The sequence below is a fragment of the Camarhynchus parvulus genome, chromosome 5 (genome assembly GCF_901933205.1).
Source record: "Camarhynchus parvulus chromosome 5, STF_HiC, whole genome shotgun sequence".
In the NCBI taxonomy this organism is placed as follows: Eukaryota; Metazoa; Chordata; class Aves; order Passeriformes; family Thraupidae; genus Camarhynchus; species Camarhynchus parvulus.
In genome coordinates this window covers 21,252,940-21,272,834 of record NC_044575.1, presented here as the reverse complement: position 1 = coordinate 21,272,834, position 19,895 = coordinate 21,252,940, and the positions used below count along the sequence as shown (strand labels likewise).

Here is a 19,895-nt window from a genome sequence, read left to right as displayed (position 1 = left end):
CTGCAGCACATTGAAGTCTCCAGAAATTAATTTCATTTGCAATCTCCCTATGGTGAATTACCAGCTATAAGAGTATGTGTTTGCTTCTAGAAGGTAGAGCAATTAAAACAAATGCATTTTTTTCTTGAATTGGAACCTTTAGAAGTTTTCAGAGTCAGGACACAGCTGAAAACAATACACAAATTTTGGCAAGTGCTATTTTACTCTTGCTACAGATTTCTTAAATAGCAAAAAAGGATCTAGAGTTTAGCAGTTTAAATAGCATGCTATGAAAATATTAAATAATATTATTTACCTAATTTAGTTACCATATTATTTACCTTATTCAATTACTGAAGGAATACCAAGCTTCTGGAAGTACAGATCTTAGGACGAACCAAAAATTACTCTTGTTTATCTGTTTTTAACAAATGCCAGCAGATCTCACTCTGAAGGTCAGTACTTTTTAACAGAAGACACACAGTGATTCCTGCATTTACACTTCCTTTTGGATATTCCTAGACTAAATAACAGTATAGAGGAAAGATTATAAGGACAAACTTGCACATATTCATGTTTATGCTACCCTGTACTTTACTCAGAGTGTAAGCTATGTGGTTTAGAACCACAGACTTGCTGCTGAACCACCAGCCTTAAAACTCTACTCTGTCAGTAAAAAAAAATTAAATTTGTAAAACAGAGTCAGTAGAATATTTCTGCAAATATTTAAGATTAAAAAAATCCATGTTACAATTAAAAATAAACTAGGAAAGAGGTTATTGCTCTCTGAAGTACTACATTTACTGTGCAAACAGCCATAACTGTGACTATTTCAGGCTATTTCAAAATTTAATAGAGTGATGGGTATGTCCAAAATGACGCTACTCTGGAGCTTGTCATCCAGAGAGAGTGCAAAGCAACTTCAGTTTAGAATGGAATCATTTCCCTCTCCTTATTTCTCTTCCTGATAGGACTTAACAGCTGGATAACAGGCTGATTACCAGGAACACGGAACAAAATTACTTCCACATTCATGTGTAAAAGCAGAAGAATTACATAAAAGGGTAAGAATAAGTAAAAAGACAATAAAGCAAACACCACATGCTAAGCAAAAGCATTAGTATTTCTTTCCCTATATCCTATCCCTTAAGAAAAATATATTATCAAAACAGCAAACTATCTAAAAAGAAAACCAGAAGCAGACTAAGAATTAATATGGACCACAACAGCTAATTTCCCTCTTCAAGTATGCTAAATAAAAAGGATTCTAAATTTTATTTTTATGATAGACAATAGTTTAGAACAATTGCTGCAAGCAGCACTAAGTAGGAAGGAGAAACTACGTAGCCTTTTAGCATACAGCTTTATAAGCAATTAAGTAACTATTAATAGTGTGAAATACAGGATTATGTATTCCATTGTCATTAAATGACAGCGTTCCTACAATGTTCTAAGACTGTTTATTAATACCATAATATCTATTATTATCTAGCTTCATAAAAATCAAAGATGGTTTTCTTCCTTCAGCAAAACTAGGATGGCTCTGATCTAGCTTCTCTTTACTTAAAGAATGCTTGTAATGTCAAGGAAGATTACACCTTTATACCAGAAGCAAATCTGGAGAAGGGGGCAGAGGGAATTTATGTTTTATAGACTAATATTTATGTAATTAATTTTTTGTAAAGAGCCATAAAATGTTCCCACAGTTGGTTGTAATATTTTTGGAGTTGTGTTTCTTTAAGGCAGAACTCAAAACCTTCTAAGGGGATTTGAAGTCCCCAAACAGATGTTTCAGGGTCTCATTACTTCCTCCCCACCTTGTTTGCTTTTATAAAGCAGAACTGATTAACATGGCTTGCTAGTGTCCGCTGCTCCACATGCTGAGTTACTAAATATTTTGGGAAAGTTTTCTATTGGGAAGATGTATGTTGATTCCATTTGAAATCTATTTTCTACTCTGCTTGGTGAGGTTGAAAAGCTTATGTTGGAATGTAAGAAATAGAGGGGATAGAAATCCCATGAACACATTTGTGATATGGGAGAGAGTAACAACAACAAAAGAAAAAGGTTCCCGTTCCAGACTCTAATGCCAACTTTCTTATTGTTCTTACATAGCTTTAATGAGCTCTCTGTTCCTCTTTTTTGTATCTATGAATCCAGGAAACTCAAGAGTAACTTTAATACACTAAGCACTGCTTTTAAGGTATGGTAATTGGAATGCACTAATTAGAGCTACCTGAACTCCTTCCTACGTCCTTTCAGGATCTTGAAATAAACAACCCCTAAGTCCAGACCCTGGCTTCCACATAGAATTGATTATACACAGACTACAACTATGATGACTCCTCCTTCCAACTTGAACTGAAATTAGCTTCTAGTACTCTAGAAGCCTGTTTGATGAGGTTTCCAGATTTTTCTTAGGAAACACACTATGTAGACCACAGACTTGTAGAGAAAGCTAACTTTGTATACACCTAAATATTGCTTAGGCCATGGGCAACCTACATGGTTAACAGAAATCAAACATCTACTTTGTAGTTTGTTTGCCAAGACAACACAGATCAATGTACATTAACCATTATGGCTTACAAGGAATTGAAAACTGAAAGAAGAAGAAGAAATTTCTCTTCTCCTTCTAAATTTCTGGATAAATAGAAAATCTAGGATAGATCCAAAATGAAAGACAGAAAAGCAGTACTTTTGAAAACAGTTTTACCAATGCTTTGAAGAGTCAAATCGAGCATACTGTATGACTTGACTGACAATGAGAAATACATTATATTATTGGGTTGCCCAGTGGGTTGGAAGTGACTGGAAGTTCTCTCCCACAATAGATTGCCCATGAAATTGGTTCATTTGAATTCAATTTCTGCAGTAAATTTAACAAAGGCATGACAACTTCATTATGGAAGCCAAAGACTGAAGGAATTGGAGACCAAATTCTCTTCTCTTGCCAAGCAGTGAGCACTGCAGACTAAGTTCACAAACATGGGCATGCCAGTAAGTAGTTCTAAGTTGTTGCTCTTCCTTTCTTTTTTCCTCCTGCTCCACTTCCAGCTGCTACATCCTCATCAGATCAGCCATGAAAATCCACCACTTTCTGTGAAGGCCAAAATTTCTTAACATAATGTAGTGTTATCAATTTATCTCCACAAATACACATGCACACCTTGAGAAAGATTAGCAATATCTGCAAGACAGATCTTCCTTAAACCAAGCAAGCAAGCATCCCACCCAAAAGTTTAGTTCCACTTGTTTTCAGTTCCAGGATTTAGTTCAGACTATGAAGAAACTAAGCTGTCAATATTCGGTAACAGCAGCACAGGCGAGAGCTTGGGAAGGGAGCATTTGAACTTATTTTCATACCAAACAGGCAGCAGCATGCAGCAACAGGGCAGCCTACTCATAGAAAGTAACATTTTTTTAGGTAAGGTGTTATTTTCCTTAGAAATAAACACACTTGGGGGGCTAGCATCTCTTTATAAGCTCTTTACAAGCCAACATAGCATCAGGTTACAGTCCATTCATATCATGTTTATAAGTTCTAATGTTAATGCCATTAATGGTACTCTGGTGTGGAGTGCAAGACAGATCAATGTAAATCTTTCAATTGGTTTATGACAAAAAAACCACTGGGTATAAGGTAAGGAAAGGACTACCTTCTTTAATATTTAGATCAAGGGGGAAACAGTCCATGAAAGGAACTTTCTAGCCTTCTGGCTTTTCACAGCCCATGATTTGGTGGGAGTTCGTAAAAGTAGCAAGAGGGGGAAAAAAAATTCACAAAAGAGTAGTAAAATTTAACTGCCCATAAACCACCACTTTTCTCAACTTTTAGGTCAGGCGCCATGATGCTGTGAGATTCTGCCCCACTGCAACAGTTCAGTGCTTCCAAAATGCCTTGAAAGGCTTTACAAGGACTTGAAATACAACCATTTTCACACCACCTATGATGACTCTACTTAAATGCTTTCCCTTCTTAATGGCTTTTGGTGTTCCTGGCTTTTACTCCCAGCTGGATTGGAGAAGTCTATGCAAGCAAAAGAGTGTGGCCTACCTGCTGCAACAGCACTGGCCTGGAAACTTGGAGATCTTACTTTAATCCCGATTCTGTTACTTATTTACAGATAAAAGTTTGACATTTATTAGATTCCTTGCTTCTACTTCAGCATCCTAGTAGTATGTATAATATCGACCTCAAAAAGATGTTATGAGATTTAACCATTCTAAACCTTTCAAATTTTGGGATGGATAGAAGAATAGAAAAAAACCCCAATAACTTTATCTTCTCTTATTATTTGTAAATAGAAACTTTAAATTAATAAAATATTTAGCTAAGTAACTGAAGTAACTGACTGCAGTAACCCTTTGCTAAAACGCGTACCTTCAACAGGGATACAAAAGATATTACAGTAAATAACTACAGCTCAACTGTGCATCTGACAGCTCTGGACATGGAAGTGCATCCACAAGGCCTGCTGAAGTTTTATGTCATATTGTAATATAAACAAATATATTCTAAGTTACTGAGACGCTGCACATCATTATATCGAGTAAACTACTCAGATTGGTCCCAGGCAACCTCCCCTCCCCCCAAACTATTGCCACTGTGCAGCAGAATTAAATGGGCTACTGAGGTTCAAGATAAATTGAATTTTTGTATGTTTGCCCTATACTCAAGATGCATATGAATATAGCTGATGTTATATAATAGTCCAGTAGTAAACCTGAGCTCTCAAGAGCCCTACTGACCTCCTGTGCAAAAGGGGGCTGAAGAAAAGGTAAGTTACTCTTTTGGAGCAATACACATTTTAGTTCCCAAGTTTCCCAAGATAAATTTTGGGTTTAGACTGAGGAACTTATAGCCCCAAGTTCCCACATTTTTCTGCTTATAAATTGTAATCTGCACCCTCTTTCTGTACTGTTTTATTGTTCCTACATCTGGTTCCCTGTTCCAACAGTTTCTTTGCTGATCACACATACTACTTTTAGTATGCAGTTCTCCAGCAAAGATGATACCAGCTAAAAATCAGTGATATGTTTAGGCTTTTTATACAGGCTTACAAGAAAGCCTCAGAAGACTTTATACTATTAAGAATCAAACAGTATTTTGTTGTTTCTAGAAAATGGTAACATTTTGGGATTCAAAAAAAGGGCTTGATTAGTTTAGGACCCTTGGTGATAGCACTCAATCACATTCAACACACCTAAGGCTGGCTAGCTTATTCTCTCTGTAATCAGAGCAGGAAAAAATAGGGTTATTCAGACAGAAATTTAGACCTCTGGTACCTTAAAATAACTTCCAATAAATCCATTCTTCTCTTAGTAATGGAACATGAGAGGATAAAACAAGTAACTAGCTGTAGGTCATGGTCCTTCTTCCCCTTAAAGCTCTGTTTTCAATAGTAAGCTAAAGTAGTCTCATTTTTCCCAGAGAGGCATGAGGATTTGAAATGCAAATCTAGGCTACACAAATCTAGGTTACATTTTTGAAAAACAACTCTCAGCCCATGAAAAACAGTAAGAGAGCTGTGCTCTGAAAAGTTATCTCGCTTTTAGGGTGCCAGCACAATTACATGAAACTGGAGGTAAACTCTTTAGAAATTGCAAGTAAAAATTAGTTTCTTGTCCCCATACATGGATTATATAAGAATTTTAAAAGCTAATCTATTATATCAATTAAATACTGGTAAAATCATGCTAACTTGCCTGAAACTGAAAAGTTTTCCGATTTTCATGTTTTTATAGAATATCAGATTAAAAGCATCTTTCTAATTCAACCTAAACTGGCTGAGTTGCATCTGTTCCTCACTGCAGACCTATCCAAGAAAAGCAGTAGTGCAGACAGTATACAAAGAGTGTTCAGAGTAACAACATGTCACCTCTAAAGCTAAAAATGGAGATAAGCAAGGAATTGAAGTTTTGGAGGCCCATGATCACTTCAGATAAAGACTAATCCATAATTCAGCATCAGGGTTATCTGAACCTCAAACCAGAGGCTCCTCTGCAAGGGAAAAAAGAGAAATGAACAGTAGAACAATGCAGGGCACACACTGTTGTTTCCAGTTAACTAAGGTTTGCTCCTAATGTAATCTGACATCATTATTTCAATATTATTTCTGAACTTTCATTCCATGTTACTGACTTATGCACAATTCTCAAGTAAAGCCCTGAGAGCACTCAATTCATCTATTTAACTTATACAAATTATATGAGTGGCCTATAGAGGAATATTCCTTAATTACAAGACACTTCAGCAGTATGAGCAAACAAATCAATAATTTGTATCATTACAGTTAAATATTTTAAGAAAGAGATTCTAGACCAACATTTCATGGTGCTGGTTTTTATTGTAATTCAGCTTCAAAAACAATGTCTTCAAAAGTGAAGCAGTAAGTTGATTTAATTCTTTGGCTCAATATTCTCTGCTCAGCTATGAAACAAGTACATTTGCCTCCTTCAGATACAACAGAGTGAAAACTGAATCCTTCCATTATCCAAATTTCTTTTTTTCCTTTTTCTTTTTGAAGCTGCCAATTCATAAGGGGACAGAGGTCAGAGTTCAAAATGCTAATCTTACCCTTCAGATAGCAGCCACTTGGGAATAACTCACTTCTACTCACTCTCAGTTTTATTGCTGGAGACTACTTGCTGACTCTTAGAAGAGTTAAAAGAAAATGTTAGTGCAAGCTCAGATATTAAAACTAGGTTTCTTGCACTGCAGCCTTCCTCAGATTCTCCTCTTTGGTGCTTTGAAAAGAATCACATCAATTGCAGTAATCCCTACATACAACACATACTGTGCATATACGAGAACAATTCTTAGAAGTTTATCTGTTAAAGTTAACGTTTTCACTCTTGCTTCCACACTTTCACTTAACTTTGGGAGTTTGAGGAGTTTTTTATTTGTTTTAGGGGTGGTGGGTTTTGGAAGCTTTCTTGCTTTGGTGTTTCTAAGGTTTTAATCTTCTCATGAAGAGCCTTCTTCTGCTTAAATACATGACACAAAAAAAGATACTTTCAATAAAAGAGTTCTCATTCTCTCTCATTAAATGGCAACTTTTATATAGTTTTGAAATCCTGCATCATCTTTACCCTTAAAATACGGATTTCCGCTATTCCTTGTCCTAGTAATAGCAACTTAGTTCTAAAAATAGCAAGAACACAAGACTTGAATAGATAAAAATATCGCTTAGCACTGGTGCTCTCCCTTCCCTCCATATATTTCTGCACCTCAGAGTTGCTTCTTTGATTAATGAGTATGTCAACTTAGCAACTCTTGTGCAGAAGACAACATTGCACCAGCCAAGAAACCTGACTTACTGTCCTGGCACCCTACAAATCCACGGTCAAACTACTTTTCAGTTATGGAGCCAACAAACAGATACCAGCAGTATGAGCAGCAAGGAACCCACCCCATTCCCAGCTGTGGCTGGGAATACTGTTACAAAGTGTGGAGACAGAGCCAGCAAAGAAAGCAGCAGGATGAGAGGAAAGAACAACAAAACCCAAAAAAAACCCCACAACCAAACAAAACCCCAAAATTTCATGCAGAATTTACAGCTTTTAACACATGTGATATTAAAATATTACTACCATTTTCTGAATTCCCTTTGCTCTCAAAGAGCTTTCAGTTTGTCTTCCTATTTACAAGCAAATGGCATGTGTTGACACCATAGAAATAACACAGCTGAAAAGGAGAAATAGATACTACTCTAGCTTCCAGATAAGCCATTATATCTACATAGTCATCAATAATGATGTAAAAACACAAAAAATAGTCCACTGCCTTCCCTCCAGTTTCCAGGAGTTTGCATTGCTCTATAATTACTCCAATTTCACCAGGCCACTACTGTAAAGGAAATGGCATGCACACCTAACCTGGGGAGTAGTCAAAAATACTTGAACCTGTATCATCCTCATTACGATGTTTGTTCTCAACACACTCAACATAAAACCAGACCTACAGTGAGCTAGAATTGTGCTATCACTGATTCGACAGCAGCCAGGAAAACAACAGAAAACAAATATATATGTATGGAATTGCAGGGAACATTCAACTACTGCATGCCCAGAAGTTGGGGGGTGGGAAGATGTTTTATCCACCTTTCTTGACAAGTGATGGACAGCTCCTGAAACTGAAAGCAATAGGTTTCTAGTCCTAGGGGTATTGCCTTCAAATATGTCTATGTTCTCAGGGTAGATCAGTTTTCCCTGCTGCAGGCATCCTGCTGAGAGGTGAGGTCCCAAGCAAAACACAGGAATCTGACTGCAAGTCTTTGAGGTGGCAGGAGCCAAGGGAGGTTCAAAGACAAGGCTGGCTGGTGGGCAGCACCTCTGAGTACTGCTGAGGTTAGAGGTTAGTAAAGCAGGAGCCACTGGCCAATAAAACAGTGTTTGGAGAGCCCACCCTATAGATAAATTGGGGATCTGTTTACACCTTTCCCAGCTTTCTGAGTTACACACACTGATGCTTCCCACTGTGATCTTGTCCTGTGTCCACCAGCATCTCCCTTCCTGGGCAGCTGCCCTGCTCTCTGCTGGTTGGCTTTATAGCATAGCTAAAGGATGCTTGGAAACTTTTAATCAGCATCCAGCATCAAAAATAAATAAATAAAAGTACAACTGCTTTTATTTGTGTCAACTGCTGCAATAAGATCTGGCTTGTTTGAGATTTCCCATGACTGCTGTACTAATGCTGGGAGAATAGAAGCTTAAATTCCCTTGATTAGAGAAGCTAAACACAAAGCAAGCCCAGTGCCAATCACACACATGAAAGGACAGCTTTTTGAAGGACGAAAAAAAAATCTAGGTAAGGTTACCACTATATTATAGCTGTCAAAAATCAGCACATACCTCAATTTCAGAGCTTAAGCTCTATACCAGGAAGAACTTGCCCTTTTGATGAAGGCATGTTTTGCTCAGTTTCCTGTAAGCTATACAGTTCTGTTTTATATAAGCACAAGCACAACACCCATACCCCATATACACAACTCTCAACACTGGACAACTTTAACCACAGACATTACTGCCAGCATTGCTTGAATACAAATACATCTTACTGCCTTCTCTGAGGATAAATCTGAAGGACTGGCAGTCATGAGGGTTTTTCCATATCTACTGGAAAAATTCCATTTATGACATGGCGCTGCTTTCTTCCTCCACATCTTAAAAACAACTGATCTTAGCTTGAGCTATATAAAAATACCTCATCCTTCATGGCTCGAACTGCACAGGCTGTATGGCTATCTCATGAAATGGGAAAGGTGAATATTAACTGCAGGTTGTGATAATAGTATGTGGTAGCCACACCACAATAAAACATGATTGGAAATAAATTAACATGGAAAAATCATTGAAAGACATCAAAAAGAGTTATTTATTTCTTCTTGGTAAACATCTGGAATAGCGTTCTATTCTCTACTGTATGAAGCCAAACTTCTATCCATGATTCCCTACTAACATTAGCATCCTGGAATATGCACACTCTACAATCCTTCTACTCATAGCATCTCTACAGAGCCAAGTTACCAGAATTCACTGACAATTAATGCCAGCTGCCACTTTAATTTCTAAAGAGCATTCAAAATTGTTCCTAATGAAAAAAAAAAAAGAAAAGGAAAAGGAAGAGGCCAAACCCCAGACACAAATTACAGCATTTGAAAGCCAAGGGACACTACGGTATATTCCTAACACAGCCCACTATTCAGTTTGCAAAAAAAAAAAAAAAAAAAAACATAATTTTCCTACCTCCAGGCATCTAAGAAACTATTCAATATATCTGCATAATTTACAGACAAAGATTAAAGGAAAAGCTGGCTGAAGATTATCTGTCAGCAAATTCTTTGTACAGAAAATGTAAGACCTTTCTAGTTTAAAAGCCAGATGTTCCTACTGTATTGTAAGATACATTTGATACAGTCATTAAAACAGGACCTAGAGTTCTAAATTCCATTATTAATATTATTATTTGACCTTGTATAAGTTATTTACATATCTACCTACTCATCAGTAAAACGGATACAAGACCAAGGTGTATTTACTATTCTATTTAATATACTCACATGCAAACTACTACAGCAATGCAGTGTATTTATGCTATACAGATAAATGCTAAACTTGTAATATTTTCAACAATTGAAGGGGGCAAACAAAGCAAGCAGTTTGGATAAGGAATGTGACGTGGTACAGACTATATAGCAGCAGAGGGAAAGCATACAGTAACAAAGAAAGAGTCCAGTACCGGGATATCATACTTAATCATTCATTTGTCTGCAGCTAACTGCTTCATGTGCATGACAGAATATTTTCTAATATTCTGTCTAAAAGTACATGCCTTTCCAATTTCTGGATGATCTGGTTTATCTGTAGTCTATTCAAGTTGTGTATAGCAATCTGCAAAGGGTATCCAAAAATCCACTGTGCAACATGATACAGACTCTTAACGCACAGATTCTTAAAATCTAATCCGAAAACCAAAATGTCTTAGAATAGCATAATTTTCCTCTTACAGTTAAGTTTAACCTTTTTCTGTTTAGAAGCTGCCAATGTAGATACAAAATAACCCAAATGTATCCTATAAAAATTATACATAGAGGTGCTGATTGGTCTCAAATTTCAGAGCTCTTTCTCAGAGATGCCACAAAGACAGTTTTCTTCATTCTGGAAAACAACAAGGCAGGACAGACAAGAAGAAAAAAAATCTAGGATAAGGATACTCTCTGCAACAACTGAAGGGAGAGGGGAGCAATGAAGGTCTCATATATAAATGCCAAGGATTCTACAACTCCCATGGTGATCCTGGCAGTAAGCCAGGAAAAAGTTTTTTCTTTCCTTTGCTGTTTGCAGCAACAAATCTTTCCTCTGGGGGAGGGGTGAGAGGGCTGGAACTAACTTCACTGCATCTGATAAGATGGCAAATTGTCCAGCCCTGACATTTATGGGGAACCCAGAGCTTCACTGAAGCACTCTGGGAGGATTAAAGCAGGGTTAGGCTCTGCAGTCACACTCCTTAAAATGCTACAAATGGCAGACAGATGAAAGTTTTCTTAAATTTGATAATGATGATTCTACAGAACCCAGAGACAGAAGCTGTTCCCTGTCAGGGAAAGAACTGCAGCTGTACATTTAATATTATCATTAAAAGGACTTGTAAAAGCCTAAGTATGCTCAAAGAGCATCTAGTGTCCAGATATTGAAATGAATTTCTGTTTAATTGGTTAACAAGAACTAAATCCCATCTCTTTCATGTAAGCTGCACCACCCACAGGAAAACTCCACCACCCATTTGCTTTAACTCTATCCAAGACCATTTCACTGCAAGAATGGGATGTTTCACACGCTGGCAGTGATTGCCTGGAGCCAGCAGAAAGGCTCATATAGCTGTCAGCAAGCTGATAAGAGTTGAAATTACTCTACAGAGCCCTCTTTAAAGAAGAGCCAAAGAAGCACATTAAATGAAAGGGAGGAGGGTCAGAAAAGCCAGCCACTCATGTTGTTTTAACGTGGCACTAAAACAAGTCATTGATTTATGCTTGTGTCTTCAGCTCTGTTTGACCTGGAGTCTGAACTTCTCCTCAGTTCAGGGCTGAGGCACACGGGATGTGCCCAAGAAAAACCACAACAGCTTGTCCAGGTATTCCAACTGTGGGAACAAACACTGCAAGCTACATGTTTTCTATCCACAATTTTTTACCCTGAATTTACATCCTGTTTTAGCCTTTAATTGGTCCACTCAGGCTAAAAAACTCAAGAGGTTGTGATTATCTAAAACTTTAATTAGTGAAAAGCAAGAATGGTACAAGGCCACTATTTGAGAGGGTAGCTTGTAGGGCTTCAGGAAAGTGAATTACACATTCACCCAAAGAAGGAAACTATACATCACTTTCAATAGTTTCCCAGTGGAGTGTTTGGCAGCCAGTGAAGTGAAGACGCACTTTAAAAACCACCGATTACCTGACAAGGTTATTACACAAGGCATTATAATACTAAAGTCTTTTGTAAACACGAGTCCTGAAGCTGCCAGGTCTGACCAAATGGGCTTCTGTTCCCATATTGTCCCTCTGACAGAGCTCCACAGCAGGTACCTTAGGAACCCCCCTCCCACAGACACAGCCAGCATAAACCACCACTTCCTCAAAGTACTCTCCAGCTTCCAGAAGTCTGCAATGCAGGAACTTTTAAGCCAGAGGGTATATCTTTGCATTCATCTCTGACAGATTTTCCTTCTCTGGATTTCTTCATTCTGCCTTTTATGTCAATAAAACCCCTTCACTCACACAAAATTATGAAGCAGTGATTCTCACAGACTACCTCTTAGTTCTGTGAGATCATCTCCTTGTTTTCAGACCAGATTCCAAATAATAAAAGTACTGTGAGACATCAAATGAAATTGTATCCAACAATGTACCGCCACATCCAGTCACTTTTTCATTACCTTCTTATTTTTTAGTTCTGTATTATATTCCTGCCTCATCATCACCAATCATTCATTTTCAAGATGAAGAGTGTTACACTATTTCATCAGTCTCCTCTTGAAACTTTTGATTACATTTGTTCTATTACATAACTTTCAAGATGGGAGAACCATAACTACAGACTGTATTCATGGTGTAGACATACAACAGATTTACATGGTAGCACAGTATTTTCCATCTTGTTCTCTCTTTTCTAAAAATTCTTTGTATTTTTTTTAACATAACTGACTATGGAATTTATACTTTCACATAACTATTACAGCCCTTACGAATTCTTTTCCAAGTGATTGCAGCTAGTTAAGAGGCCAAAACTGCCTATGAGAAGGCTGTTTTAAATTGCATATATACTCCTTTGTATACAGAATTTAATTTATCACTTTATCCTTTGGCCATTTCGTACCCGAATTTCTGTGGTCTAAGGTGTGCCAGTTCCAAATAAAACCTTTCCCAAAGCAGATAATCCATAATGGATAAATACAAATGGTTTTCTATAACTGTTAGCTCAAGGTAAAAAGTTTCTCTTAAAAGGCCATGTTATTCTGGGGTACTTAACTCCTACACAGGTGCCCAGATAAGAAATTCAGGGAATTTCTTATCTCCAACCTCTCCACTTCTCTGTAAGTTTGGTTGAAATTGGGCACTACCAGAAATCAGAAGCGAAATCAGCATGCACATGGTACACGATCATACACATTTCCCTAGAAAACCAGGATGAAAAGAATTCCCACACTTGAGAACACCAGCTCATCATCCTTGTGCCATCAGAGCACACAAAGTCATCCAGTCTTCCAGAACAGATAAGAATTCAGAAGTTTTATTTCTGGGAGATGGGGAGCATTACAAAGTCAAAAAGAACCAGGCACAAAAAGCCACCTTTTGAAAATAAACTCCTTACCTAAAATCTCTTCAGGGAGAAAGAATACCTAAATAAACAGAAGAATGAGTCTTCTATTCCCAATGCATAGTACTTCTGTATTCTGATTCTATGCCTTAATGAGTCTATCCATGCTAAAAGAGTTCTAAGCATGTTGGTATTAAGTGAAGATAAATACTTACAAATGCCTGTATATTCATATAGATAGATTCACCTCACAAAAAGAGGGGGAAAAAAGCACAGTGGCTGAGATATAAGCTGAGGAAAACTTTCACACTAGTTAAAAACATTTATATATCAACTACAGCGCTGAAACATGTTTCCAGAGATTAGCATGCTTCCAGAGTAAAACCTTAAAAAAACCAAAAAAAACCAAACAAACAAAAACCAAAAAAGCTGTTGCAAGGGAAACTATACATGGCATGAGACAAGGTGATACCAGCAAAGTTTTGTTTAGCTTTTTTTCTTTTATCTATTTCACTCTGCAGGAGCAAGACAAAAATTCAAATTTTACTCTCTATCATACAGGCCCATTACATCTACTTCTTCCCCTCCACTTCTTGAACTTTGCTATTACCTGGATGCTGGTTAGAGGTGCAGATAAAATGAAAGCACAGGATGCAGCATCAAGTCTGTGCAGCTAAGCTGCTTATCAACTTGCCTCTGGGCACTTCTGCCAGTGTTTCAGACTCCATATGGAACTATTTGTGAGAGGGGGATGGATGAAGGAAGCTTCAAAGAAAATGAGAATGACAACATTACTGTAGAAAACAGGCAAGACAGCAATCCCAGAGATACATAAGTTTCATCCAGACTGTTATTAATTTTAGCAGCTCAATCAGCAAAGGCTGGTTTTGATGGTCAAAATGTTGCAGTTTATAAGAACTATTATTATTATATTTATTATATATTATTATATGCGAGAATCTGGTTTTCAGGGACATAGGCAGTACCTGCAGTATTGAAAATATCTATCAATTTTTTACAACTGTGTAGACCAGGTACAAGCACAGAAACCATTCCCTTTTGTCAGGACAGACAGGAAACTGGACTGGCAACAGTTGAGAGCAAATTGTTCTGCAAGTTTGAACAATAAAAGCATAAGTTAACATAGCTGATCTCCAGAGATCTCAGTGCAATCAGGCATGATGTAGGACAGTAGAATTAATTTTGATTTCCCACACTCAAGCTCTGCTCAAACCAATGAATCTCTTTCCCAGTTTATACCATGTACTGTCTGATAAAAAGCTGAGCAAAATAAAATTGTGTTGTAGGAAATCACAGCTGAGGTCATACCAGCCACAGATCCTAGCAGATGATGTCTCCAAAACTGAAACTCCTGTATTTTATCCTCTTCATGACAGTGTTATGTGATGTCCATGACAGGTGTACAAACTGGAAGAACACACTTTCAAATATAAGTTCTTATATAACTTAAATGTTATGACTTCTCTCTACAAGACTTCCTTTCTTACCCAGCTGAGGTAAAGCTAGAAGTATCTCCAGAAACAAAGAAAAAAAAATATGCCGAGAGAAAATTTTACTCATTAAAAGCAGACAACCTGGAAAAAGTTATATACAGGTATACGTAGGTGTGTGCCTATATGTTTATGTCTACATTTTAAGTTTGATGTATGATCTCCAGAGAATCTCCTGTGATAAAACACTGCAAAAAAGTACAAAGTAGTAATCAACAAAGAGAACTGGCAAGCTAACATTTACCGTAATGTTTGTTTTAATGTTGATGTTTTCCAAATAAGGATAAGAATTATATCATAAAACAACAAATGAAACCAATGCAGTTGGACAGCAAGGCTCCAATCCCACAAAGGTCATCAGACCAAAAAAGTCTGACACGGTAAATGCAGTTTCAGCAAGGAGAAACTCAGAGCAAGGATTTGTTCTATTTGCCTAGAAAAAGATGATCTCAACCATACATGTCAGGCTACTGGTAGTCCACACAGTTTCAGGCATTTAGTACTTTTCACCATTCTAGATAGCTAGAACACAGAACATCTATCAGCAAGGGAATTTCAGAGACACACAGGGATTTTGCCTTGTAAATAAGGCTGACAGAACATGAAATGTATGGATAACATGTTTAAGTATCCTCAATACACAAACAGAAATAAATTCACAAATATGAAAGACAGACCTTGCGATTTCATCCTGTTACTTTCACTATCAAAACACACAATAAAAGCAACAAGATGTGAGAAGCTTTAGAAAAACACAGAATCACATTTTCCAATGATGTTCAGTGATGTTTTGAACCCAGTGACAATGACAATTGCAAACCATGTATAATCCAACAAAATTCACTCTGAACAGAGACTATATCTGTGTTATGAGCACTAAAATATAATCTATTTTAAGTTAATTTTATAGAGTTACATGTAATATAGATAATGTATATATCATCCAAATTAAGGGGGTTATTGTTGGTTTATTTCATTGTGAATGTTAAGGGGGTTTGCTCCTTTGTCTTTATTTTGATGGCTTTTTTTTTACAAATGAGTTGCCTGGCTTCATACCTTAGTGTTTAAAGTGTCCATAATGTCATGTGCATTTTCCATAGCTGGAGAACACTATCCTGAAATTATTATTTTACATTTTCAGTGAAATAGTCAACAAGAAAGTTATTGCACACTTTGACAGACTATCAGTATCAGTTTTAAAGCTTTATTAGGCAAAACTCCCTAGTGTTGACATCTCTAAACCAAAAATCACATCTCTAGGAGTTGTAACACCAAGGTTACTTTCTCACCTCCTGGTTTTGGTGGCACATTGGTGCTGCCAGCCGGCCCCATCAAAATGGTTCATTTGTGTGAAGGCACTAAAGAGAAAGGAGACCCCTGATGGCTGCTGTGGTATTTGCAGACTCAGAACAGAATGAAGTGAAGCTGGCAACAGAATTCAGGTGTGAAAGATATTTACATCTAAATTTGAGAGTCTATTTTCTCCCCATATATTAATATATTATTAATACTATTAATATACACTGTGCAGCTTTCAGCACTGCCTAAGTAGAAATAACTAGAGTGGTGTAGGCTACATTCTGAAAAAATGTCTTGGGTCACTTTTTACAAGGACCATGCAAAGAACCACTTTGTCACTAAGGTTGTGTAAGGCAATTTCAGACACATGATTTCACAATTCTTGCAGAAATTTCACTACAGAAATTCCATGCATCTTGAAAAGTCACTTGAAATCAGATAGTTAACTTTTTCCTTAAATACCTAGCTCTTACTTCCTCTATGATTTTCCTGATGAGGAACTGTGGCCATGATAAACGTACCATCCTGCCTTGTAACAATATATGCTCAGGTACAATAAGATGTCAAGAATAAAATATCCTAGATACAAGTAAGTGTACATTACATGCTAATATCCTATTTTCTGGCCTGACAGTTCATGGTCTCAGCTCTTGCATTCACCAAATAAGAAAAATCTCTCTCTCAGAGGAATTGTCGATGTAGACAAAATATTTAAAATATTTTGGACTTAATGCTCCTGTCACATTTTAAGTGACTGAAATTTTTCTACAAACCAAAGCTTCCTTTGAAATAAACACAGACTCTTGAACTTCTTTACTACAATTTAAATACCATGTAAAAAAACAAATATACACCATGATTTCATCAGAAATATGTTAATAGAGGTCAGTAGGCAGTACACTCAGGGAGAGCTTCCATCTCACTGAAAAGTCATGGCAAATGCAGATGTTCAGCATAAAGAAAGAACAGGGTCAAATAATAAAAATATTAACATGAGAGTACAGTAGATATGTCTGCATCCCAAAAGCTTTCAGAGCAAGGCAGATGTATGAACCTACACCCCAAAAGTAAAGCAAGGACAATAATTTGACCATGGTACATTGCTTTACCTGTCTTTGCATCTCTTCAATCTGTCGCTGGGGGATGCTTTGCAGAATACTGTACATTTCAGGCATCTTCTCTTCAGGGATGACAACAGAGGCCCTACAAGCAAAGGAAAGAAAACATATGGCAAGGTGAGAAGAAAGAAATTCTACACTGAAAGAAGTATTCCAAAAGAAGTTTTCATTAAAAGACTGCTTTTCCAACCCAGAATCTTGTCCTGTTTTAACAAGACATATTCAAAAGACATAAGCAAATGGAAGCAGTCTTCTTTCAGGGTAAGATAATACTCCACAGCAGTTCCTTCCCAACACCAGCCAGTCTGCCCATAGATAATGCCACCAAAGTCTGTAGACTGATCTGTCCAGACAATCAAATAACTATGGAAGAGACAGAGATTCAGAAATCCTGAATTCTCATCTCTGGATTGCCACTGACTTGCTGCCAGCAGAGATTTTTGGAATAATCAAACAGTAATAGCATATACAGTGTTACACATAAAACAAGTAATTTTTGTACATATTATCCCTATCCCAAGATCATGTAACTGGGCAGAGTGCATAGAAAAATAATCTACACTCCTAACAGTATACTCAGTCACAAAGTAATGATATCTTTCCACCTCAGATAAACTTGGGAATCATGGTGCAATACAGAGACTTTGCGTTTCTGTGATGCAATATTTAGTATATATTTTCCTTAAAAGAGCCTGAATGGAAACCAGTCCTCATTGAATTCAAGCACAGGATTATACAGCAAATCTGTTTTAGAAGAAAAAATAACGAGCTACAGTCTAATCAAATGCTCTGTCATATCAGTCTCATTTATTTTCCTTTCCTATTTTTGATGCATAATAGATCAAGAGCAAAGACAGTGTGCATCTTACTCTGTGTCTCATTTCCTGTAACCCACAGTACACACAGATTTGATTCAAATCACTGAGGCAGTGAAGTATCTCAGGCAGTGGTTCAATGTACAATAGTGAGGGCACAGACCTCTTCCAGTCCAGAACCTCAGAGAAAGGTAAAATGTAGGAGTCAGCAATGATGACTGGGACACAGCCAGCTTGAAGAACATCACTCAGAACTGCCTGTCCCAGGCGGGCTCCACGTAGAACAACACAGAACGTAGACTCCTGTCAACAAATGGTATCCAACACACAGATGAGGAAAAGAAGGAAATGTTATATTCGCATTATGTGTGTGTAGGTATACATGCATTATGTTTTCCTGCCCTTCCCTTCATTAAAAAAAAAAACAAAACAAAAAAACAAGTCAAAAGGAAAACAGAGTTCCTCTGTGCAATCAATATATTCTGAATTATTAGCTAATTCAAAATAATTTTACAATTTTATCTTCCAAAGGCTAGGAAAAATATCATAAGTGGAAGAATGAGAAATGGACTGGTAGGACAATTCTGTGCTTTATTTTAATGGTCAAACTTTAGAATTCAGTCGAGAAAACTCAAGGAGAAAAATAAGTTTAAAATATTTCAAAGGTTTGGCACAACAAGATGAGCAACAATTAAGATAAACTTATTTGAGTATAAACTGTATGGAGCCAACTTAATTTTCTTCTGTTATAAGGCAGTGCAGCTCTATGGATAGTAAGGAAGTATCAGATTTCGTATCTCATGTCACTTGACATGTTTGGCAGCATTTTCACATGCAAATTAAGAAATCAGGGGCTAGATAAAGCCCTTATAGGCTCCACAGTTACAAAAACTCCAGTTACAGAACTCCAAGTATAAAGTAATCAGCAGTGGCTCACAAGTAAAACAGTGATGGACCAAGTAATCTTTCCTAAGTACAACAGCATTCAATGTGTCCCTCAGTTAACTGAGTAGCAGAATTAAGACCATACTTACTAGACCTCACAATACCTATGATTTTGTAGGATTAGCAGGTATAATGGATACCAGGATTAGACTTTGACATCATATGCAAAAATCAACTAAGAAATACTGATACATATAGAATTCAACACCTAGAGAAAAATACCAAACTGCACAAATATAAAGCATGAAGTAACTGGCTAAGATTTGCACTTCGCAGAAGAGGACATTTCCTACAAAAGAACAGGCGAAGAAAAGGTATTAATGGCATAGAAATGTGGTACTGTTGAAAAAACAAACCACTCCATCCAAAGGTAATATTACAGTCCAAAAATATGTACAATTGAAGAAATCTGAAGGATTCGCTTACCCTTCACAGTAACAAAAGACCTCAGACAGAGCAGGATTCAGTCTTGGGCGGAGCACTTCCAGTGGTAAATAAAGGATGATTACTTACCTTGAAAGGAAATCTACAAGGAAAGATCAACTCTATCAATGCTACTTATACTGAAGGAATGAGGGCAGGAGGAAGGGAGCTTCAAAGATAAAAAAAGTTGCTGCCGAGAAGAGTATAATCCATTTACTCGTGTCCACAACACATAAGACAAAATGCCCTGAGTTTAACCTCCAGCAGAGAAGACTTCTTGACTATGTTGCCCTCACCCTGTATTTAGGGACTTTGGTGCTCACTGCCACTAAGGAATCTTGCTACCGATTCAAGATCTCAAAATAAATGCTTGTAGAGTTCAGCTACACAACAGGGAAAATCCCAAGTCAGTATTATCCCTAAGTTTAAGAAAGAAAAATTATAAAGTTGATACAGGGATTCCCACAGATAAGAAAACATTTTTCCAG

The 19,895-nt window shown here is 37.1% G+C and overlaps 1 protein-coding gene across 3 annotated transcripts in view; it reads right to left on the bottom strand.

The window, feature by feature from the left end:
- EXT2 (exostosin glycosyltransferase 2) overlaps window positions 1–19,895 on the bottom strand; it is a 73,139-nt gene that overhangs the window by 40,587 nt on the left and 12,657 nt on the right. For all 3 annotated transcript variants that reach the window (XM_030948635.1, XM_030948636.1, XM_030948637.1), the window contains exons 6-7: window positions 18,203–18,342; window positions 17,216–17,309 (exon numbers count right to left, since the gene is read on the bottom strand). In XM_030948635.1, the coding sequence (XP_030804495.1) occupies window positions 17,216–17,309; window positions 18,203–18,342 (234 nt within the window). The remainder of the gene's footprint in view (window positions 1–17,215; window positions 17,310–18,202; window positions 18,343–19,895) is intronic.